Source organism: Seriola lalandi, unplaced genomic scaffold, assembly GCF_002814215.2.
Source record: "Seriola lalandi dorsalis isolate HSWRI2012SDOR001 ecotype SW California unplaced genomic scaffold, Sedor1 jcf7180002054736, whole genome shotgun sequence".
Classification (NCBI taxonomy): domain Eukaryota; kingdom Metazoa; phylum Chordata; class Actinopteri; order Carangiformes; family Carangidae; genus Seriola; species Seriola lalandi.
The window spans coordinates 856,665-876,306 of NW_019525289.1; the positions used below are offsets into that span (position 1 = coordinate 856,665).

Here is a 19,642-nt window from a genome sequence, read left to right on the forward strand (position 1 = left end):
CCTCCCTCTTCCTTCTCCTGGCTCCCCTGCTGTTACAGAGTGGACACTGCCTCCTCAGAGATAGACATGTACTTTGAGTTTATCCAAATACTGTTTTTGAAAGTGTTTCGTAAGGACACGGGATTGTGCAGTTTCCTCAATCCACAGAGCAGAGCACCATCCTTCAGATAAACATTATTACCAAAATTAGAGCTTCACACTACATTAGCTGCGAAATGCGCCTGTGTGGGTTTGTGTCTATTTATATGTGTTTGTGCATGAGAAGCCTACATATATATATAACAGCTATTTTCATTATTGTTTCATATGCAGATTATTTCCTTTTAGTCAGTAAAGAGAGAAGTAGCAAGTCCTCTCATTTGAGAAGTTTAAACCAGAGAATATTTGGCATTTTTTGCTTGAAAAATAACTGAAACAATAAAACCGCTATCAAATTAGTTGCAAATTTTCTGTTGAACGACTTATCAATTCATCAACTAATTACTGCAGCTGTAATACGCAGTTAAAAATCATGGTGTATGCTGAAAGGATTACTAGTAGATGATTATTGTTTAGATGGTCAACAGAAAATTAATTGATGACAGTTGTGTTTTCTCGTCGCTAAATGTGATGATTTTATATCATAAAAGTGAAAAAAACAGAAACTGGTCATAGTTTTACAGCAAATGAGTGTTGGTCAAAGGAAAAAAATCAATATTAAGACATCGCTCTGGGCTCCGAGAGGCTCTGATTGGCATTTTTCAGTACTTTTTGACATTTGATCATTGAAATAATTCATCAAATAAATGAAAAAACAGACTGACAGATTAATCAATAATGAAGAAAATCATTAGTTGCAGACGTATATATCAGTGCTGTTTGAGAAAAGCCATCAGAAAGCTGTGAGTTTCACAAGTTAAAAGTCATTCTTGATTGGAGTTTTAGCAGTTTTAGCTATATATTTTTTATTATTTTCAATCTGTACACATTGGATTTGAACCAAAAACAATGAGGTTTTAAGAGCTTCAGCTTTAAGAGTGTTTGAGGGCCTTTACTATTAACACAAGCCAATCCAGGGTTTTTCTGTTGTTTTAAGCTTTCAATTAAAATTCAGTAACAAATCTGCAGTTTGTGGTGGGTTCCAGCCCCAAATGTCTGTATGTAGGGTAAGTGTGTAACTGTATGAATAATTGTACAGATGCATGAGTTTGGGCTTTTGTGCTGTGAGTGGTGACCGAACTCTGAACTTTAACGTAAAGCGAGCGTCACTAAACACAGAGGCTATTTCAAGTGACCCCTGTGTCTGACTGGCCAGCAGGGAGCAGGGACACACACTTTACAATGTCTGGGTGACACTCTAATCACACTGCTCACTTGTTTTTTTCTGCCTGAGACAGAGACGAAATGAGCTCTTTTCCTACACAGATTTATGACTTTAACTTGAGGTGTTTCCTTTAGAATCCGGGCTCTGAGCTGAATGATAAATTCAGCCATTAGCAGCAAAAATGAGGGGAGCAAAATTCAGCTCACCCAGCTAACTATCTGTGAAATAGCCTTTTTAAACTCATATTAAAGGGGCGGTTAGTATGATTGTGATCACAAAAAAATTTCCCCTTGTGACCCGACCATAATTAATGTGCAGTGGAATGATGTTTAGGTACAAAAACACACACAGACCACCACAGTCTGTAGCATGATGACATATCTTTATCATATCTTCTAAACGACGACAGTTATGGTTAGGAAATTGATCCAACTGGGTTCCTTGTGGGGATGACAACATCTGAACAGTTAATTGTGTCATGCCATTAGCTATGACAGAAATCCATTTGGGAGATCAGTTGATTCAAATGATTTTATTATTGCTTAAAAAGAAATTTTACACATTAGCTTGGCAACATTTTACTCCACATCACTGGGTATCGGTCATAACTTTGAGCTTCAATGTCGCATTTGAAGTCTTGCTAATTAGCTTTTTTCTGTCTTTGGCAGATTTTGCTTGTATGGAGCCACTGGGCATGGAGTCAGGGGAAATTTCTTCAGAGCAGATCAGCGCCTCCTCCCAGTACAACTCCAACTGGTCCCCTGAACGCTCTCGCCTCAACTACCAGGAGAACGGCTGGACACCCTCAGATGACACCGTCAGGGAGTGGATACAGGTCAGTGAAGTTTCTTTCATTCCTCTGTTTGTTTACATCCAGCTGCAGAGCATTTACAAAGCTGCTTTAGGTGGTTGAAATAAAGGCCACAAATGAGAATGAATGCACAGATATATACAGTATAATAAAGTGATTAAGGTGTTCAAGCACCAGAACATATCTAAGATCGTGCCACTTACTGTGGAGTATTCTTGAAGTCATCTGGAAAAAAGAAATTATGTCACATTGGCCCTCATTTTAGAGTCTGCTCTCAAAATCTGCGTATGCTCATTCACTCATGGAGAAACTGTTCCTGTTTTTGAACTTGACTGTACCACTGAGATCTTGTTCACAACTGGTTGGATTATTGTTCACTCATTTGTACCATTGCTCCACACGTTATAGGGATGCGGAATGGAAAAAAATAAGCCAATATACATTATTTATTGGATCCTGCCTCTTCAGCACAGTTGACATTTCTCATCGTCATTGTGAAATCCGACATAGCAACCTGCAGTCACTAAATGTGGAAATAGAGCAGCCCAGTGTTTCATTTCTTGAAACATATTCAATATATTTTCCAGCTTGAGGCTGAGCTTTGAGCTCCTGAGTCTTGTTTGGCTCCGTCCACATATCAGAGACAGTGCAAATTACTGCCTCTGTTTCAGTCTGCAACCAAAGCCAGCATGTTATACACTGTTTATTAATACTGTGCAGCTTTCTCCAGAATGGTTCAGAGCATTTAAACTGGTGCGAACAACACCATATACCATATAAGCTCAAGTGGCAGCAAATTATTGCACTATGATGCCCATAAATAGCCCATGAGGTTCTGTTGTCACCCTTAGAGATTACAACATAATACTGACCTTTTAAAAAAATTCTGATGATCATGAATATTGGGAGATGTCACTAATATTGATTTTTTTTTTTTTTTAATGAGTTGTAAAATATACAACAATTTGCTTTTTATATGCACATACAACATTTGCGCACTTTGTCTTATCTCTCATCTTGTCGTAGCCACATTCATACAGATGTTACGCAAGATTATAGTTTGTTATAATCTAGAGTTTGCTTTTAAAATATAATAAGTACAACATACATTATGTTTTGCTAATTTACTGCTGCAGTATATTCACAGTGTTGTATGAAATAGCAAGAAGTTGCATGAATTACAAAAGAGTTGAAAGCTAGGCTAAAGCTAGGCTAGCTAACTTTCAGTCATTTGTGTCTCATTTAGTTATGTTTGTTAAGAAACTGAATTACACTTATGTTGGTTCATCATAATGGATGGTTTTTTGTTTGTTTGTTCTTTGGAGAGAGAGAGAGCTATGAGTAAAAATGTTATGCTAGCTCTGTAGTTGGTTGTCTCTCTGTGCAGAAGTTGTGATGAATGTGACAGTGACTTGGGCAATGCTTTTAGCTTTTGTGTGGCAGAACATTATATCTTAAGACCATAGGCAGCAATGATTTCTTGAAAGCTAAGTAGGGAGAAACAAAGACTTCAACACGTCTTCAAGATAAATGCAACATCTTTGACATGGACAGTCAAACCACAGCCTGACTGATGCTTAGATTGAGCTGTTTTTTCCTGTGCTCTCGAACACCACTGAAGAAGAGTGTAATCCATCATGTTTGGTTAAAATCACAGGAACTAGAATCTGATTTGTTTTGATTCCTCTTGGCACCAAATTATCAGACCTGACGGGATGAAAGGTCACCAAAACTTTAGATACTTAAGAGTCCTGGCTCACATACAGTTGGGCTTTGAGAACTCCAAGCAACAAGCACACATGTTTTCCTAATCTGATTTGAACCAAAGAAAACTGATTCAAAGTGAGATGTCCTGCACCCCACCACCCCCCAAGATAGTCTCTGTGATAAGGTGCGGCTGAAGTCCAGGACTGTCCCATTGTTCAAGACAGGAACTCATAGAGGAAGACTTACAATGCCCCTTGCAGTAAGAGCAGGCCCTCACTTCCTTCCTGTGGGGGTTACAGCAGGAAGCAGACGGAGAGACCGCCTTAGTGCTGGATTAGTACTAGTAGCACTCTATTGTCTGTCTGGGGACGTCTTTTAGCTACTGGGCCACAGCTGAGTCCTCTGGGATATCATGATATGACAGCATTTTAATAGAGGTTAATGGCTTTATATATGGAGAGAACCTGAATTTACATGAAGGTCATTCAATATTTAGAATTCATGCTCTTTCCCTTATTTTAAATCAATATCAAAACCATCCTCACTTTTAAAATTTAAAAATGGTCATGGAATTACAAAGAGATCATCTTGATACTTTCCTACTAACTCAGAGGGATGATAAACTAGCGCTACCAATACATATGTGCAGTAGTCAATACATTTTAATTCGATTTGACCCTTTTTCCAAATGCTATAGACAAGCAGAGTCAGAGAGCTCTGTGGGTAGAGTCCAAATAACATGAATAGAGTCTTTCAAACTTACCTTATTGCTCTACTTTGTTGTAAAATCTATTTCTATTGTATATCTAATGTTTACCTTAACCAACAGTTATAGAGACAAAATATTAGATTGATCTATCAACAGTTTTATGAGAGGTACGGTTAGAGAAAAAATGTTTGGTGTTTTTATATACATGTAACTTTAAGTCAAGTAAAGACGACTTGTTTGGATTTCATGCAGTAGCACTCATCTACATTATATAATCCTACAAGCAAGACTTCAGTAGGTCTAGACCCTCAGGGGCTCTGAAGGCCTCAGGTTCACAGATTCACTGCCCCAGGTGTGGCAGTTAGTACACAGTAATGTTAGTAATAACTGGTAGCACTGGTTTGTTTTTGGGCCTCTGGGCAAAAGCAGAGCGCACTGTACCTGGTGGATACTTGAATACAACAGGATACACACACAATGCACAGACAGTGGGTGGAACCAGGGGCGTCCATTAGTTTGTTTATACAAGTAGTGTGTATGTAGTCCTGTTTATTTGCATTGTTTTAATAGTCCTCTATTCAGTCAGAGGTTAATGTTATTGACCAAGTTCAGGTCAGGGGAACCAGCTCTGCATTTCTTCATTTATAAGGGTTTTAAAAGTGTATTTTTAGTATATTGCTCAATAACTATCTTGAGCAGTATATGTAATCTACCATCTTTTTGTTCCACAGCATGTTTTGGCTCCAATACAAGAAATCACCCTTGATAATGCAGGACCTTTAATAAGTGTTGTTTCAGATGACATCATGCTTTAGTTGTGCAATTTATCAAATAATTACAGACCAACTGACACACACACAGTGAGAGTGGGACTTTGAGGGCCCTTGGACAGCCGGAGTCCTGAGGCAGTTGCCTGCTTTGCATGCTGGGTAACACAGAAATGCTTTTTAATACTCTTACTGGCAGTTTACAGAAAGCAAACATACTGAGCTAACTATAGCACAAGCAGTAATTTACCTGCCTCCTTGACATGCTCCACCCCACCGTCATGTCACCAAACTCCCCTCTATGCAGATACAGAGCAGAAGCTGTCAGATTTTTTTTTTTTTGGTTTTGCTTGATTTGAGCCCTGAGGAGAAAAAAAACCTACCAAATCTTTGGACTTTTTCCACTTCCCACATTTGATCACAGCAACCACCACAATTACAGTAAAAGCAAGAGCCTGCTCATTTCTCATAATATAGAAAAAATGGAGACGTAAAACACCTGGTGCAGTTTGCTGAGCATGGATGTGCCTTGTCAGCAGCATCGTGCCAGTGCTTCCCTGCACACAGCTTCTGCTGCCGGCCTCTGACCGGCTCCAGTGTTTTCCATCAGGACACGCCGACTGTAGATACTAATGGAGGTGACAGCGCTCCTCCTTCAGCTCACCAATCATGAGATTTGCACCAGCGACCTCTCAGTCACACGCTCTCTCTCTCTCTCTCTCTCTCTCTCTCCTCCGGCCCGAGGCTAGGCGCTGCGGTGTCCAGTTTGGTGTGTGAGGACAGATTTCTGTATGTGTGTGTGCTCTTCTCCTGCTCAACGAAAGCTTTGTTGGCAGTCCCTCCTGAAGAAACGGCAGAACATCCCCCTGCCACGGTGATTTATAGCCTCAGAACCGGTGCTGTTGCTCACCCTCAGACTCTGTGAGGCCTTTGAGTTATGACTGGTGGTTTTTGTGAGGAGAATATTCCATTTTATTTGATTAAGTGTGGTGCGTGGCCAACTCTGCACAGCATGGTGTGCCTTACGGCTTTCCATTCATCTTACTTGAGAAGAAAATTATGACTTAGTTAATTCTTGCATGCTTGCCTCCTCCACTGCAAACACCTCTATTATTAATTTAAAGGCATTTATATTTTATTGATACTATTTTCAGGTTACTATTCATAATGTTGTCAGGGTGGTGTTACCCAGTGGCAATTTGGATGGCGGCAGACGGTGAGCTCATTATCTAGCTTTATGATAAATCTGTAATCATATTTTGCACTATAGTGCCTCATTACATCAGTATGCTGGATATTTGTAATGAAATGGAAATCCCCCATATCTGTAAACCACATTTTAAGCCAAGTAAGGCTTGACAGAGGAATTAAGTGTAATGCTCATTTTAGTTGTGCAAATGAGCTTTTAAAGTAACTTTTAATGTGAAAATGATATATTAATCCATGCTTGCAATGAGAAAAAGTCATTTAAAAAGAGACTTTTACAGTTATTATTAAACATATTGAACAGCACAAGCAAAGTGAAGAAGGAATCGACATTTCAAGCAATCTGACTTCATCTCAAACACATACAAGTAAAGTCTTTAAAAATCAGATCAGATACAAAAACAGGACGTGATTGTCACTTTCAAGCTCCATTCATATGAATGTGTCCCAAAAACCAGCCAGTAGGTGCATCTGCACAAGCTGTAGTAAACTGACTTGTTATTGAACACTGTGATGTAAGCCCAGGAAAGGCTTCCTTCCCTTCTGACTTCAGGTATTTATAGACGCCCTGCTGTTTGTCTTCAGGATCTATTTGACGCCACCAGGAAGAACTCAGCGTTGTGCATCTGGAGAACACATTTGGGCCTTGTGTGAGCGACGTGTGTTGTCGAAGCTGGGCCGGGGAGGGGGGGGGGCCACAAGACAAAAGATCCTCCAGAGAGCGTTGCAGGGTCTCGCAGTCCAGAGCAGACCTCTGGAGGAAGGTGAACTTCCAAACGTGGGAAATACCAGTAACTGAGGGGAAACCTCAACACAAATCAGTGTCTTTGCACTGTGATAATCATGAATCTAATTTCTTTATCATGAGCGAGGAGAGGCAAAAAGGTGATAAAATGTGAGCTATGTCATTCATCACAGAAAACAAAGCCCCCAAACCAAATGGCTCTAATTAGCGTTGGGCTCATTTCGGATTAAAATGTCAAGGCTGCTAAAAGGAAGTACTTTCATCAGTGCCAGAGTCGTTTAGAAATTATGTAATGAGATTTTAAGGGCCCTGCGGTTATAAAAGTTGTTCAGCAGATACATAATCATGTTAAAGTTCCAAATAAAAACATTAGCGTGTGATTTTCAGCATAAACTTAAAGGACCATAGCAATGGTTTTGCGAGTTTCAACTCTCTAACCAGAAAGTTTTACTTGACAGTTTTTCTGACCATTTTCCTGCACATGATGTACAATTATAGATATTTGGATCATTTTTTTCAACCATTCCTAACAACTTTTCATTCAATTCACTTCTGCACGGCAATCTATCATGTCATCAATCATGACATTCAATTAGCAGACGGGTGAAACTTGTTTGGGTTGTGTTATCCATCACTGTGAAAAACACGTCTGTTATTGTGATTATTTGAACATGAACATCATTTTTAGGAGACAGTCTAATTAGTATGTTGTTCATTTTGGATGGAAAGCTGCAGGCTGCAAAAAAAGAAAAGTATTTCAGAAATGAGAAACTGATGCCAAAGTGTTGTTGTAAAAGTCTTTGATGGATTTTAACAGTTAATACGGATGATTACAAAAGTTTTTACGTAACTTTGATGGACCATGTTAAAAACCTTTGACTACAAATCAGCTTTAATTTACAGTTGTGGACTTTAAAATAGATAAAATACAGCTTTAGATAGATATCCATGACAAATTACTACCACAGCTTCTGAGTCAGCTGACAATGATGCTGCAGGATGAATACTTCACTTGTTACTGTTACTGAACAAAATAACCGCACTATCAAATCAGCCAGACATTCAGTTTTTCTTTAAGGAGAACCAAAGTATTCTCTTGTTTTTATTAGTAAATAAACTTGAACATGTAGCGAAAAGTTTCTCTCTCCCTGTGTAATCCATTGCATTCCCATGGGGCATCACTGTCTTAACACTAAGACCTCAGATGAGAACTGAGTAACTGAAGCCCTTTCTTTAACTATCACTGTTAGAGCAGTATCCTGTTTTGGCAGGAAGTAGCAGTGTTTTCGTTCAATCTCATTTAGCCACACTTAGACTGAATTATGTCCCCTTCCTGCATTTTTTCCCTTCATTAAAAAGCTCTAAGTGTGACAATTTTCTGTGGCATAAATGCAGGCACTGCCAAGTGTTGAGTAATTAGAAGATGGAAGAGCAATTAGCCTTAGTCATTTGACGGAGGAAGTCTGGAGAATGGAGCTGTGACCAGCCGCTACAGAAAACATATAATGACTGTGACGGCTGGCCAATAGATTACTGTAAGTGCTGAGGCTTTTCCTGTTTTAAAAGGGCCAACATCATCACTTTATTTAAAAACCCAGGTAAACAGTGTTTTTCTCACTTTAAAGATGTCAGGTTAAGACCTTTTTTGTCCACAATACCTGCACATTAGTAAAACCTTCATCATCATCATCATCTTCCAAAGTCCTATGTTTAAATACCTCTGTGAAATATGTTTCTCAAATTACCTTATGCATGTATCTATACCTGCACAATTGTAACTGCACTGGGGTAAAGTCCCTTTTTAAAAAGCATATAGAATGTGGCACACTCCTTTGTGTTATGTTTTTGATTTTTAAACCAAAACTTTAATGGGAAAATCCCTCAAGTTCACTTTTCCAAAAGCGAAGTTGAAGTTCATCATTATATCATTTAAAATACTTATATCAGTTCAGCATCAGTGATACAACCTTTCCCATCAACAAGTTAAAAGAAAGAAAAAATTAACAGGTAATTTGTATTGATCAAATAATTGAGCATAAAACAAAATTGCAAAAAATTACCCTTCACAATTTCCCACAGAACCCAATAAGATTTAGTTTAGTGTTGCATAAGACAAAGCAAATCATCACATCCTCATAAGAAGAAGAAGAAGTTGGAATTTAAGATAATGTTTGGCTCAAGTTTTGCTCAAGTAGTGGACACCAGGGGTGACTTTCTGAAAATTGCCCCCTCCCATTACAGGAGAAACGACCTGTATTATGGTTGCACTATATTCTGATCTAGTGAGAAAACTGTTGATAGAGAAATGCGTCTTTAATTCGTCTCCATGTAAGAACAGACAATATCCATGCGAAATGGCAACTCTAGAAAGAAACTTTCACTCTTTGATTCTTGTAAAGGGACACCAAAACCCATGTTTTTGTATTGCCCAGACTAGCTAAAGAGGTCATAAAATGATTGATAGAGGAGAAATAAAAATGTATTTAGTTTATTTTTGTTGACATTTCTGATTCTTGCGTGTTTTCTTGTGAACCACCGCGTACTCCCATCTGTTAAAGCTTCTAAAAAGCCTTCAAATTAAACAATCTAAGGTAAACAAATCACTGTTGAACTCACAACTCATGTCCACACCAAGAACACAACCCAGGTCACAAGTAGAAGTTGCGTCATTTTAAGGGGTCGCAAGCCAAAATGTTTGGAAACCACTAATTTAGACGAACTAAAATTCACCCCATTACTTCACTTTTAAACCCAACTCTTCATGGTGGAATCAACAACAGAAATGAACTTGCAACTTACAATGCACAGTGTGTTTGTCACATCCAGAATGTGAAATGTTCGGGGGATGCATCTCGTGGGAATTTAGATCAGAACGCAGCTGGGAACGGCGGCGAGCACTCCCACGAAACCTCGTTTCCCAGGGGTCTCCCTGTCAGTCACAGAGCCCACACAGACCTACGGGAAGCTATTTTCTTCTCTTTTCTTGGAAAAGCATCAGTGGGGAAAAGTTAAATAATGGCCCTCTGGTGCCTTCCCATGTACAATATCACAGTGGCAACGTCTCAATGGTAATATAATTACACACCATATATTACACAAGCATCCCATATACTGAAGTGCTGAGTGTATTTTGGTATGCAACTGATAATTTCCAAACTTAACAAACAAGCAATTTTGTTTAGTTGAAGTGGAGAGAGATAGAAGTCAAATGGAGTGTCACCTCATTTAATCCACAGTGATGAAAATAAATGGATTCTACTTCATGCTTTAATACAGTTTGGAAGAAGTTGATGTGATAACTATATATGGAGCTGCTTCAGTGAAGTATTCTTAAATTTAGATAAGCTTCAGTATTTGTGGACAGTATACTGATTTAAAAAAGACCACTGTTAGGCTTTCTGTTATCGCCGCTGCTCTCTTTGATGATGGCTATCTTTTTAATAATCTTTTTTTCCATCTTTTTCTTTTTCACGCACTTTGAACAGCCTTGTTTCTGGACGCTGTGAGATAAAATGCCTCGGCCATCTGAACAAGTTTTTATCTGTTATTTAGCCCTTAGATGATAATTTCATGAGAAATCTGGGAGAAAAAGTATAGCCACAAGATGTGATAACGTCAGTGTAATTTCATTTGGAGTTACTTATTATAAGGATTTCTTTGAACAAGTGAAACTGCCGGCGAAATAAGGATGATCACAAGTTTATTAGAAAAAATGAAAAAAATAGAACAAGTTACATAGTGTTACTCCATCTTAAACTAAAAACTAAATCAAAGCAGTTCCAAAAATGGATGTTGAATAAGTCTTTTCAGTTTTTAAGATGTCTGTGTCCCAAGATCTGAGTCTGTTTGTGTTTGTTTACTGTCCTGGGTATTTTAACTCAATTGGACACAAGACATTAATTTTAGTCATACAATCAAACAGAGGAATTACCCTTGGCCACAGACAAATGTCGGCTATTTTAAGCCATGATAGCTTATTGCCTTGTATTAGCAGACAGCAGCCATGGTCTGCAAAGTTTTTACAGTTTAAAAATCCTCATTTGGAGGCGACCCAGTGACTCACCTGGTAGAGCACATGCCACATAGGCTTAGTCCTAACCACAGCGGCCTTTTGCTGCATGTTATCCCGTCTCTCGCTCTCCCTGACCTTCCTCTAAGTCTCTCGCTGTGCTATCAGAATAAAAGCAAAACATAACTTTACAAAATCCTTATTTGTCAGTAGGAAAACATCAACCTAAGAGGTGCAGGAAAGCTGTGTAGCTGTTTAGTTTCCATTGAGGATCTTCATTCTAAATTCACATATCTACCAAGATTACCCGTGAGGCAGTATTTTAATAGTATTTTATAGTTTAATAGTGTTAAAACCTGTACTCAGGGACACTGACTGAATTTCCAGATGTGTGACATGGAAACTTTAACACAGCTTGTTTGTTTGTTTTTGGCTAAGAGTTGATCATTCTTCTATATATAACTCTTGTGCTTTGATCATAGACCACATGGTTAAGACATTTAGACACAAATCTGTTAGTTTGCTAATTGTTGCACTTTGTCAGTTAACTTTAGTTGCTTATTATGTGCTAACTAATACATTAGCTAGCTCCTATTATACAACAGTTAGTTCCAACCAAGTGATTTGATTGGACGAGAGGCATTCCATGAATGCTGATATAGTGTACAACAGCACGGGGACTTTTTACTAGTTGCATCGCTCCGCTTCAAAAGTGTTCTATTAACCGTTAATCAGCGTTACATTAACAGTCGTTATCTATCTTTTTTGATTGTAACAAACTTTGCAAAGATGAATATATTTCTAGAAATAACATTTGAATTATGCATTGAATATTCAGTACAACATCACGCCCTCTTGTGTGATATTGCTTAAATAAGCCATTGCTAGTTCTGTGTCGACATTTGCACCCAAGCATCTGACATTTTGGAAAATATGTTTGTTCATATTGCCAACAGTCAGATATCAATTAATCAGTTAATGTTAATGATTCAATTGGTCATCAGTATGCTCTATTTACTAATGATAATGTAAATAGTAGCAGTGTTAAGAGTTAGCAGGTCCTTTTATCAGCCCTCACCTTTAAGTTATGGCAGCCTGAGAGTCAAAACCCAGGGGGGAAAGTACTGAAGTACTCATTGCTGCTTGTCAAGCTCATTCACACACAGTAATAAAGGAAGGCGACTGAAATTAGTGTATCAATACTTTATATATCAGCTGCTTTATCTGCTCTCTTGTCTCATGTGGACTGTGGTGAGGGGTCACAAACTGGATTTTAAAAAAGTGAGGGGGATGTGTTCCCCCCGCCCCAGTGGAAAGTTCACCCATGGTTCAGTTACACAGTAATTTTAGTCCTTATTTGCTCACAGTTAGTCTCATAAAGTCTGCTATTGGTCCAACACAACCTCTTAACCTAGAGGGTTACAAACACACACACACACACACACACACACAGACAGACACACACACACCACAGGTCACACACTAGTCATTAGTGATGCGGGTCGACAACCGTAAAATTGGTCCTGAGCTGGTTCCCACACACACACACACACACACACACAGACTGCCTCCTATGCGCTAAATGATTGTGATGTCACACACACTCTTCAGTATCTCAGAAAACAGACTCCTCCGGACGTCCTTGTTGGATCAGCACCCTGAGGCTCAACCTCAGTGTATCGTTGACTCAACTGGTTTGAATTAAACTCAGGATTTAAATCACATTATGTCACAAGTAAATCACCATGACAACACTCTTTGACACATAGTTGGTGACTTTCAGAATTAACTTGTGGAATTACTTTATTTCTGTTATTTAGGCCGCAACTGTTGGGATGGTTTATTGTTAACAGGTTGTTTTTTGTTTATGCACAGGTTTTTCTTTTTCTTTTCCATTTCTGTTTTATTTGCAGCAGCCTTTATAATTCCATATATAATGCATTAGCCTCTTGTTTATTAATTGCTTATCAAGACAGACAGCTCAGAGTGGAAGTGACTTTGGCTTATTCACCATAGTCTTTCGGCCTGTGGGGTCAAGGGTCACTAGACTTGTCTTGGGTATATTCTTCTGTGTGTGTGTGTGTGTGTGTGTGTGTGTGTGTGTGTGTGTGTGTGTGTGTGTGTGTGTGTGTATTTGTTATGTGTTTTGTTTCTTCCTGCGTGACAGTATGGGTTGAAGAGTACAAACCTAATGTTATTACTTTATCAGAAACTTAGGATATCTAACAATGAAATTAAATTTACCTAAATGTCTTATACAGAGTGTAGTGTTGCCACATGTGTGTCCTTTAATCTGGTTTCTGAGTTAACTGTCCTTGATGTTGAGCCTTTACATTTTGAGTGTAATATTGTAAAGGTGGCATGAGAATAAGAGTATAACTGGAAACATTTATAGCCCTCCCTCTGCACCTGCTGAATCCATTAACTGAATCATTTCTACTATAAATTCTAATGCCTGCAGAATTGAAATTATTATATTAGGTGACTTCAGTAAGAAGTGGATTGATAATTCTTCTAGTTAAGAAAAAAACCTTTTTGAAAACCTGAACTTAACCCAGTTAATTTATGAGCCCACTCGTGTTACATCTACCAGTCAATCTCTGCTTGACTTGATACTGTTTTTAACAGCAGGGGCTATATCTGACTGCCTCAGTGATCAGGCTGTTGTGTACTGGAAAATTAGCTTTCCCAAATTGCCACCCAAATTAATTTGAATCAGGAAATGAGAAAATGAATATAAATCGATTAATTAATGATTTAGTAATTAATTTCACTTAACTGGGGCAGGTATCAACTAATACCAAATGTTCTTGATGCTTGGGACTGTTTTTATTTTGAATTCACTGACATTGTAGATGAACTTGCTCCCTTGAAAACAAAATCAAGGAAAGGCATCTGGATAACTTATCCTAACTTAACCTTCTAAGTATTTTCAGGCAGAGAGATACTGGCATCCTGCTGACTCTCTAAGTCAATAGCAAAGAAAAGCCCTTATGTTTAAAGCGTCCTCTGATTCCAATAATTTACCTGTTGATATTCACCCCGTCTTCTTATTATAAGACCAGTTGTACATGTCCATAATAATTACATCTCTATAATTATGTTTTATAACTTTATTAGTCAATGCCATGACTGACATTAAAAGTCCCATATTTTACACTTTTTCTGTGTTTTATTTGAAGTGTTGATCCATAGGAAGATATATTTATGGTTTTAAGAATCAGAATCCTGCAAGGTTGGATAGTGGGTTCAGGTAAAGGTGACTGTTTTGTTGTGACATCACAAAGTTACAGAAGTCCTGACGGCTGGTTTTAAGGCTCAGTTTCTGAATACAGGCTGTGTGCATTTCTCTGTGGACTGAGGCTTTGATACTTTCACAGTGTTAATATAGAACCTAGACCTGATCTATAATCAAACAACACATGGACATCTGGTTTATTACTTGATATTTATTGTTTTCTGTTTGTTTGTTTGTTTGATTGATTCTCGTCACATTTAGTATCGCTCAATCATCACGTTGTTATTTACGTTTTGTTAAACGCTCTGTTGAATTGTGTTTATATTGAATTGTTGTCGTTGAGGATCCTCTCGAAAAGGAGACAGTACATCTCAAGAGGTTGTTCTTAAATAATTTCCAATCACAGTATACATACAAGCATAGATGAATAAAATCAATTGTCAATAAGCAGAACAAAGCGAAAAGTACCCTAAGACATGTGAGTTGGAAACCCAGTCCGGTCCATACCTGCAGTGCTGAGTAACGCAGCTTGTATTGTGAATCCAGACACCAAAATGACTTAGAGGATTTTAAGAGCTGTTTAATCTGTCAGCACCTCATCTCATCATGTTTAAGAGGCTATTTGAAGAGAAAAGGATTGAGGAGAGCGCTCATTACTTACAACACTTGTCAGTAGTTTAGTAGTGAAGTATACAGACTGCATAATGTTCCTGTGAAGGTCTTTGTTATGTGGTTTGCCTCTCTCTCTCTCTCTCTCTCTCTCTCTCTCTCTCTCTCTCTCTCCCTCCCTCTCTCTCCAGCGTCCTGCTCTGATTTTTCACTGTCTACTTATGGGCAGATCACAGTATAATTAATGAGATCTGAGCCTTTGTTTCCCCGTACGCTTCAAATGAAACATGGTACTAGACAGTATTGCATTTGTAAGATGATATTTTGGCTTTTTGTGTATAAGCTGGTACTAAGTGATGCATTTTTAAATTTCAAATTATATCTTGCTTGTAATGTCCAAAAGGAAATCTCCAAAGAGAAAAATGTGCTTCTTTTGGATGCACTTACACTTTTAGATCTGTTTAGAACAAATGTAAACCTCATGCCTGAGTAGTCTCGGGTTAAATCAGGCTTCAAAATACAGAACTTTTGCATCTTCAGGCTTTTATTTGCTTTAAGTGGGTTTTCTCATTTGCTGTCCATCTGGATTTTCTATCACAAATCCACTTCTTTATCCTCCAGTCCAGTGCATACCCAACTTTTTTGTCCCTAATGTACCCCACAGCCCTGTCAGACCAACTCAAGTCATTGACACAGTTTATCCCTTGTGTTATAGTGCAGCTATTTATGCACTTTTAGCTGTTAAATGTATATATATCATTGTATAGTGTTCAGGTGTTATATCTGTCTATACGTGGATATTTTAAAAGTTTTTGTAAATTAGTTGAGCTGCTCCGAGTTCCCCCATGCGGCTGCAGATATACTCACTGCGGTACCTCGCCTTAATCTTGTCTGAAGTTTTCCATTGACTTGTCAATGTCATTAACTGTGTTCCCAGGTGGACCTGGGATTTCTCAGATTCGTCACAGCCATCGGGACTCAGGGAGCGATCTCAAAAGAGACCAAGAAGCACTACTTTGTCCGCTCATACAAGGTGGACCTGAGCTCAAACGGAGAGGACTGGGTCACTGTGAAAGAGGGCTCAAAGCAGAAGGTAATGATGAGTCATTAATGCTGTCACAACCCTTATCTATATGATATTGATGACTAATGAAGGACAGGCACTTTAATCAATGGGGAAGAAAGTGTGGACAGCTGAATCAATGTTTTCTAAGGCTGACAACACTTGGCAGCATGCCTAACCTGAAAGTCTGCTTTATATCCCACTCCTCTCATCACAATCACAATCAATTTCTTTAGAGGAACACTCTTGTACTGGAAGTTGGCCTGCTGACATTGGTGAAGAAATAAATTGACAGAGTTTCTCATTAAGCAACATATTGATAGACGTGGTACAAGTACTGCTAGCATTAGCATCAACTAAATCATGTCAGAGTCTCCACTACTGTTAAATGGAGCCTGAAGAGTTTCCATGGTGCTACATTTGGCTCCGGTGCCAATATATGTGCCGGTTTGTTCTGTTTGAGTACTAAAGAGAGGCTGAGAAGTCAAGTGTCTTTAGTCACAGGTCGGGATCAAACAACATGTCAGGAAATGCAGCAGCAGCAGAAGTCACTACAATAGCAGTAGCACTTAGTCTTGGACAATATCCAAAATGTAATATCTTGATACAGTCCAAATATATACACATATACACGCGCACACACACACACACACACACACACACACACACACACACACACACACACACACACACATATATATATTTGATATTATGGAAAATGCCAGGAAATATTGCAATATTCAATGTTATCGAATATCTGCCCAAGCCTAGTAATAGTAGTAGTTTAGCAGCAGCAGCAGCTGTAGTAGTATGAGTAATAGTAGTGGTAATGGAAGTAGTTGTAGAAGAAGCAGCACAGTACCACAGAGTAGGGGTAGTGATGGTAATACCTGTAGTATTTTTGGTTCAGCAGAAGACACTGTAGCTGCAGTACTAGTAGGAGTATGTATATGTAATACGAGTTTCAGTAGCAGTAATGGTAAAAGCAGTAGTACTAGTAGCAGTTATCAACAGAAGTACCAGTTTCAGTAGCAGTAACAGTAGCATTAGTGGTAACATCAGTACTAGAAGTAACAAAGTAACAGAATCACTAATCTGTGTTGTCTTGTCTTCAGATCTTTCAGGGGAACCACAACGCGATGGACGAGGCTCGCGCCTTTCTTCCCAAACAGACTCTGGCTCGCTACATCCGCATCCGCCCCATGTCCTGGGAGCAAGGCATCTGCATGCGCTTCGAGGTCTACGGCTGCAGAACATCAGGTAACGACGTTACAAACACTCACAGAAAACACACTCAAACATACTGACTGGAGACTGCGCTCCCAGCTCCAACTGTTGACGCACTGATTTATGTTTTACAATGACTTCCGGCACTTCCTGTTGGTGCTGCAATCCATATTTTTTTTACATATTTCATTCATATGAAATTTCATGGATTTTCTTCTTAATTACTTTTTCCCGGCCCCACAGGGATGATTAAAGTTTAATGTAATGTAAATCTTATCTAATCTAACACACACATGCAGTGTAGGCGTTTCGCTAACACCCAAACTCGTTTATTTGCTTATTCTCTAATATATTAAACAACAGCTAGTAAAGACCACAGACACACACAACCACCAGTACACTTTTGTAAATTTCATATCTACACACAAAACACACACATGACACATATTGACTCACTGTGTTCAAAACCTTTTCTCTCACTTCGTAAAAATACAGTAAAAGTACACTAATTTTCTCCATTTTCCATTAAAGATGTATATTATTTGTATGTATATTATCCGTTGTCTGTGCTATTCAAAGCATCCTGCCAATAATTCCTTCCTCTAACTTCTAGTCAATAGTCTGAGAGGTTTTACAAACACTAAATCTACTTTTCTAAACCTATGATTCTTTCACAAAGGCAGAATCTGTTGTTTTTTTTTTACACATTGGAGAAAAATATTTGTTAATATGAATGAACGCACTTCCCTAAACCTGGGAATACATCTTTTCTAAGACAAAATAATGTTAACTCTTCATGCAAAAAGTTTGAAGGAAATGAGTGACAGTCCAAAAAAAAAAAACACTTCTTGACAAGTTTTACCTGCTTTTGGCGCTGGTCGACTGTTCTCTCCAGACTGTGGACTCTCCCTTTAATAACATTTTCTCACTTTTACACATCGTGAATCAAGCTAACATCTTTTTGGCTGCCGGATGAGAACCTCCTGCTGCTCGCTGTTGATTTAAAATAATCGCTGCTTCCAAGGCGAGCGCAAAAACTCCCACAGAAGGACGGCGTTATTCATTACAGAGGAGCGGAGGAAAATCATGCTGCCTCATTACTCACCCTCTAACATTATATAAACCTCAGTCCTTGATATGCTACAAGCCACTCTCGGTAGGAGAGCTCCATAAAGTAGATATTAGGCTCTTATTCATTGGAGAACAGGCTGTGGAGTGCTAGACAGGTGATTCAAGAGATATAATGATACAACTGGGAAAGTGTGTGTGGTGTGCTTTTATTGCACGTGCAGCAGAACTATTATTCACTCCTAAACCCGTAACTTTAAACTTGATTCTTATTTTTAACTAAATTCAATATAAATTCCACATGTAATCCTAAACCAAACTCCTAGTCCAAAACATGCATTTTAAAGAAATGACAAAATGCATCTCACTTTTTTACATTTGACCCATTTCTTTTATCCCTGGGAGGACATTTGTTACTCATAAGCTCAGAAACACATGAACACACTCAGACAATGCTGTTGGGGGTTTCCATAAAGAGCGCAGAGTAGCTGTAAATTCACATTGTGGAGGAATTTACATCCTCAGTAGCTGTTGTTGTTGAGCTCCAGACATAACTCTGGGAGCATTTGTCAAATTCAAATATCACTCTGAGACCACGACCTTTTCAGCCAGGATATTAGATCTAGCTTGTTGTGGATAATGGATTATACTTGGCTCACAGTGACCAGACCGTTGTTTCCAAATAATTTAGTTTCATTAAGTTTGTTTATTCCGAGAAAAACACAAGCTAAAGTCTCTCAATTATCCACTAATCATCCCAGTTTATTTCCTAATACTTGACCTCCTGAAACAAAAACATTAGAGGGAGCAGACTTCCCTGGTTGTTCAACAGAGTATGTTATAGCCTGAAGGTCACATGCAGCATTTCCTTCAACAGGCGACTCAGTCAGTGTCAAGTACCCATGAGACAAGACTTCAACCTCCAACACGTTGTAAGGATTCTGCTACAAGCTGCCTCTTGACCTCTGCCAATGTGCCTGTGTGCAAATCTCAGGACACAACAAAAAGGACAAATTCCCCATTGTAGTAGTATACTGTATTTGGTTGTAATGGTGGCAGTGGTTGTTGACCTTTCCACACGTCAGACCAAGAATAACACATTTTTTCTGCAGGTACAGAAGATATGCATAAATCTTTTTCCCCTTCCTTCCCATCAAAGGGTTTTTTTTTTTTTTTTTTT

The 19,642-nt window shown here is 38.6% G+C and overlaps 1 protein-coding gene across 2 annotated transcripts in view; it reads left to right on the forward strand.

The window, feature by feature from the left end:
• The window catches only part of LOC111668413 (neuropilin-1a-like), an 84,740-nt gene that overhangs the window by 40,064 nt on the left and 25,034 nt on the right, over window positions 1-19,642 (forward strand). For both annotated transcript variants that reach the window (XM_023424472.2, XM_023424471.2), the window contains exons 6-8: window positions 1,972-2,138; window positions 16,042-16,197; window positions 17,283-17,427. In XM_023424472.2, the coding sequence (XP_023280240.1) occupies window positions 1,972-2,138; window positions 16,042-16,197; window positions 17,283-17,427 (468 nt within the window). The remainder of the gene's footprint in view (window positions 1-1,971; window positions 2,139-16,041; window positions 16,198-17,282; window positions 17,428-19,642) is intronic.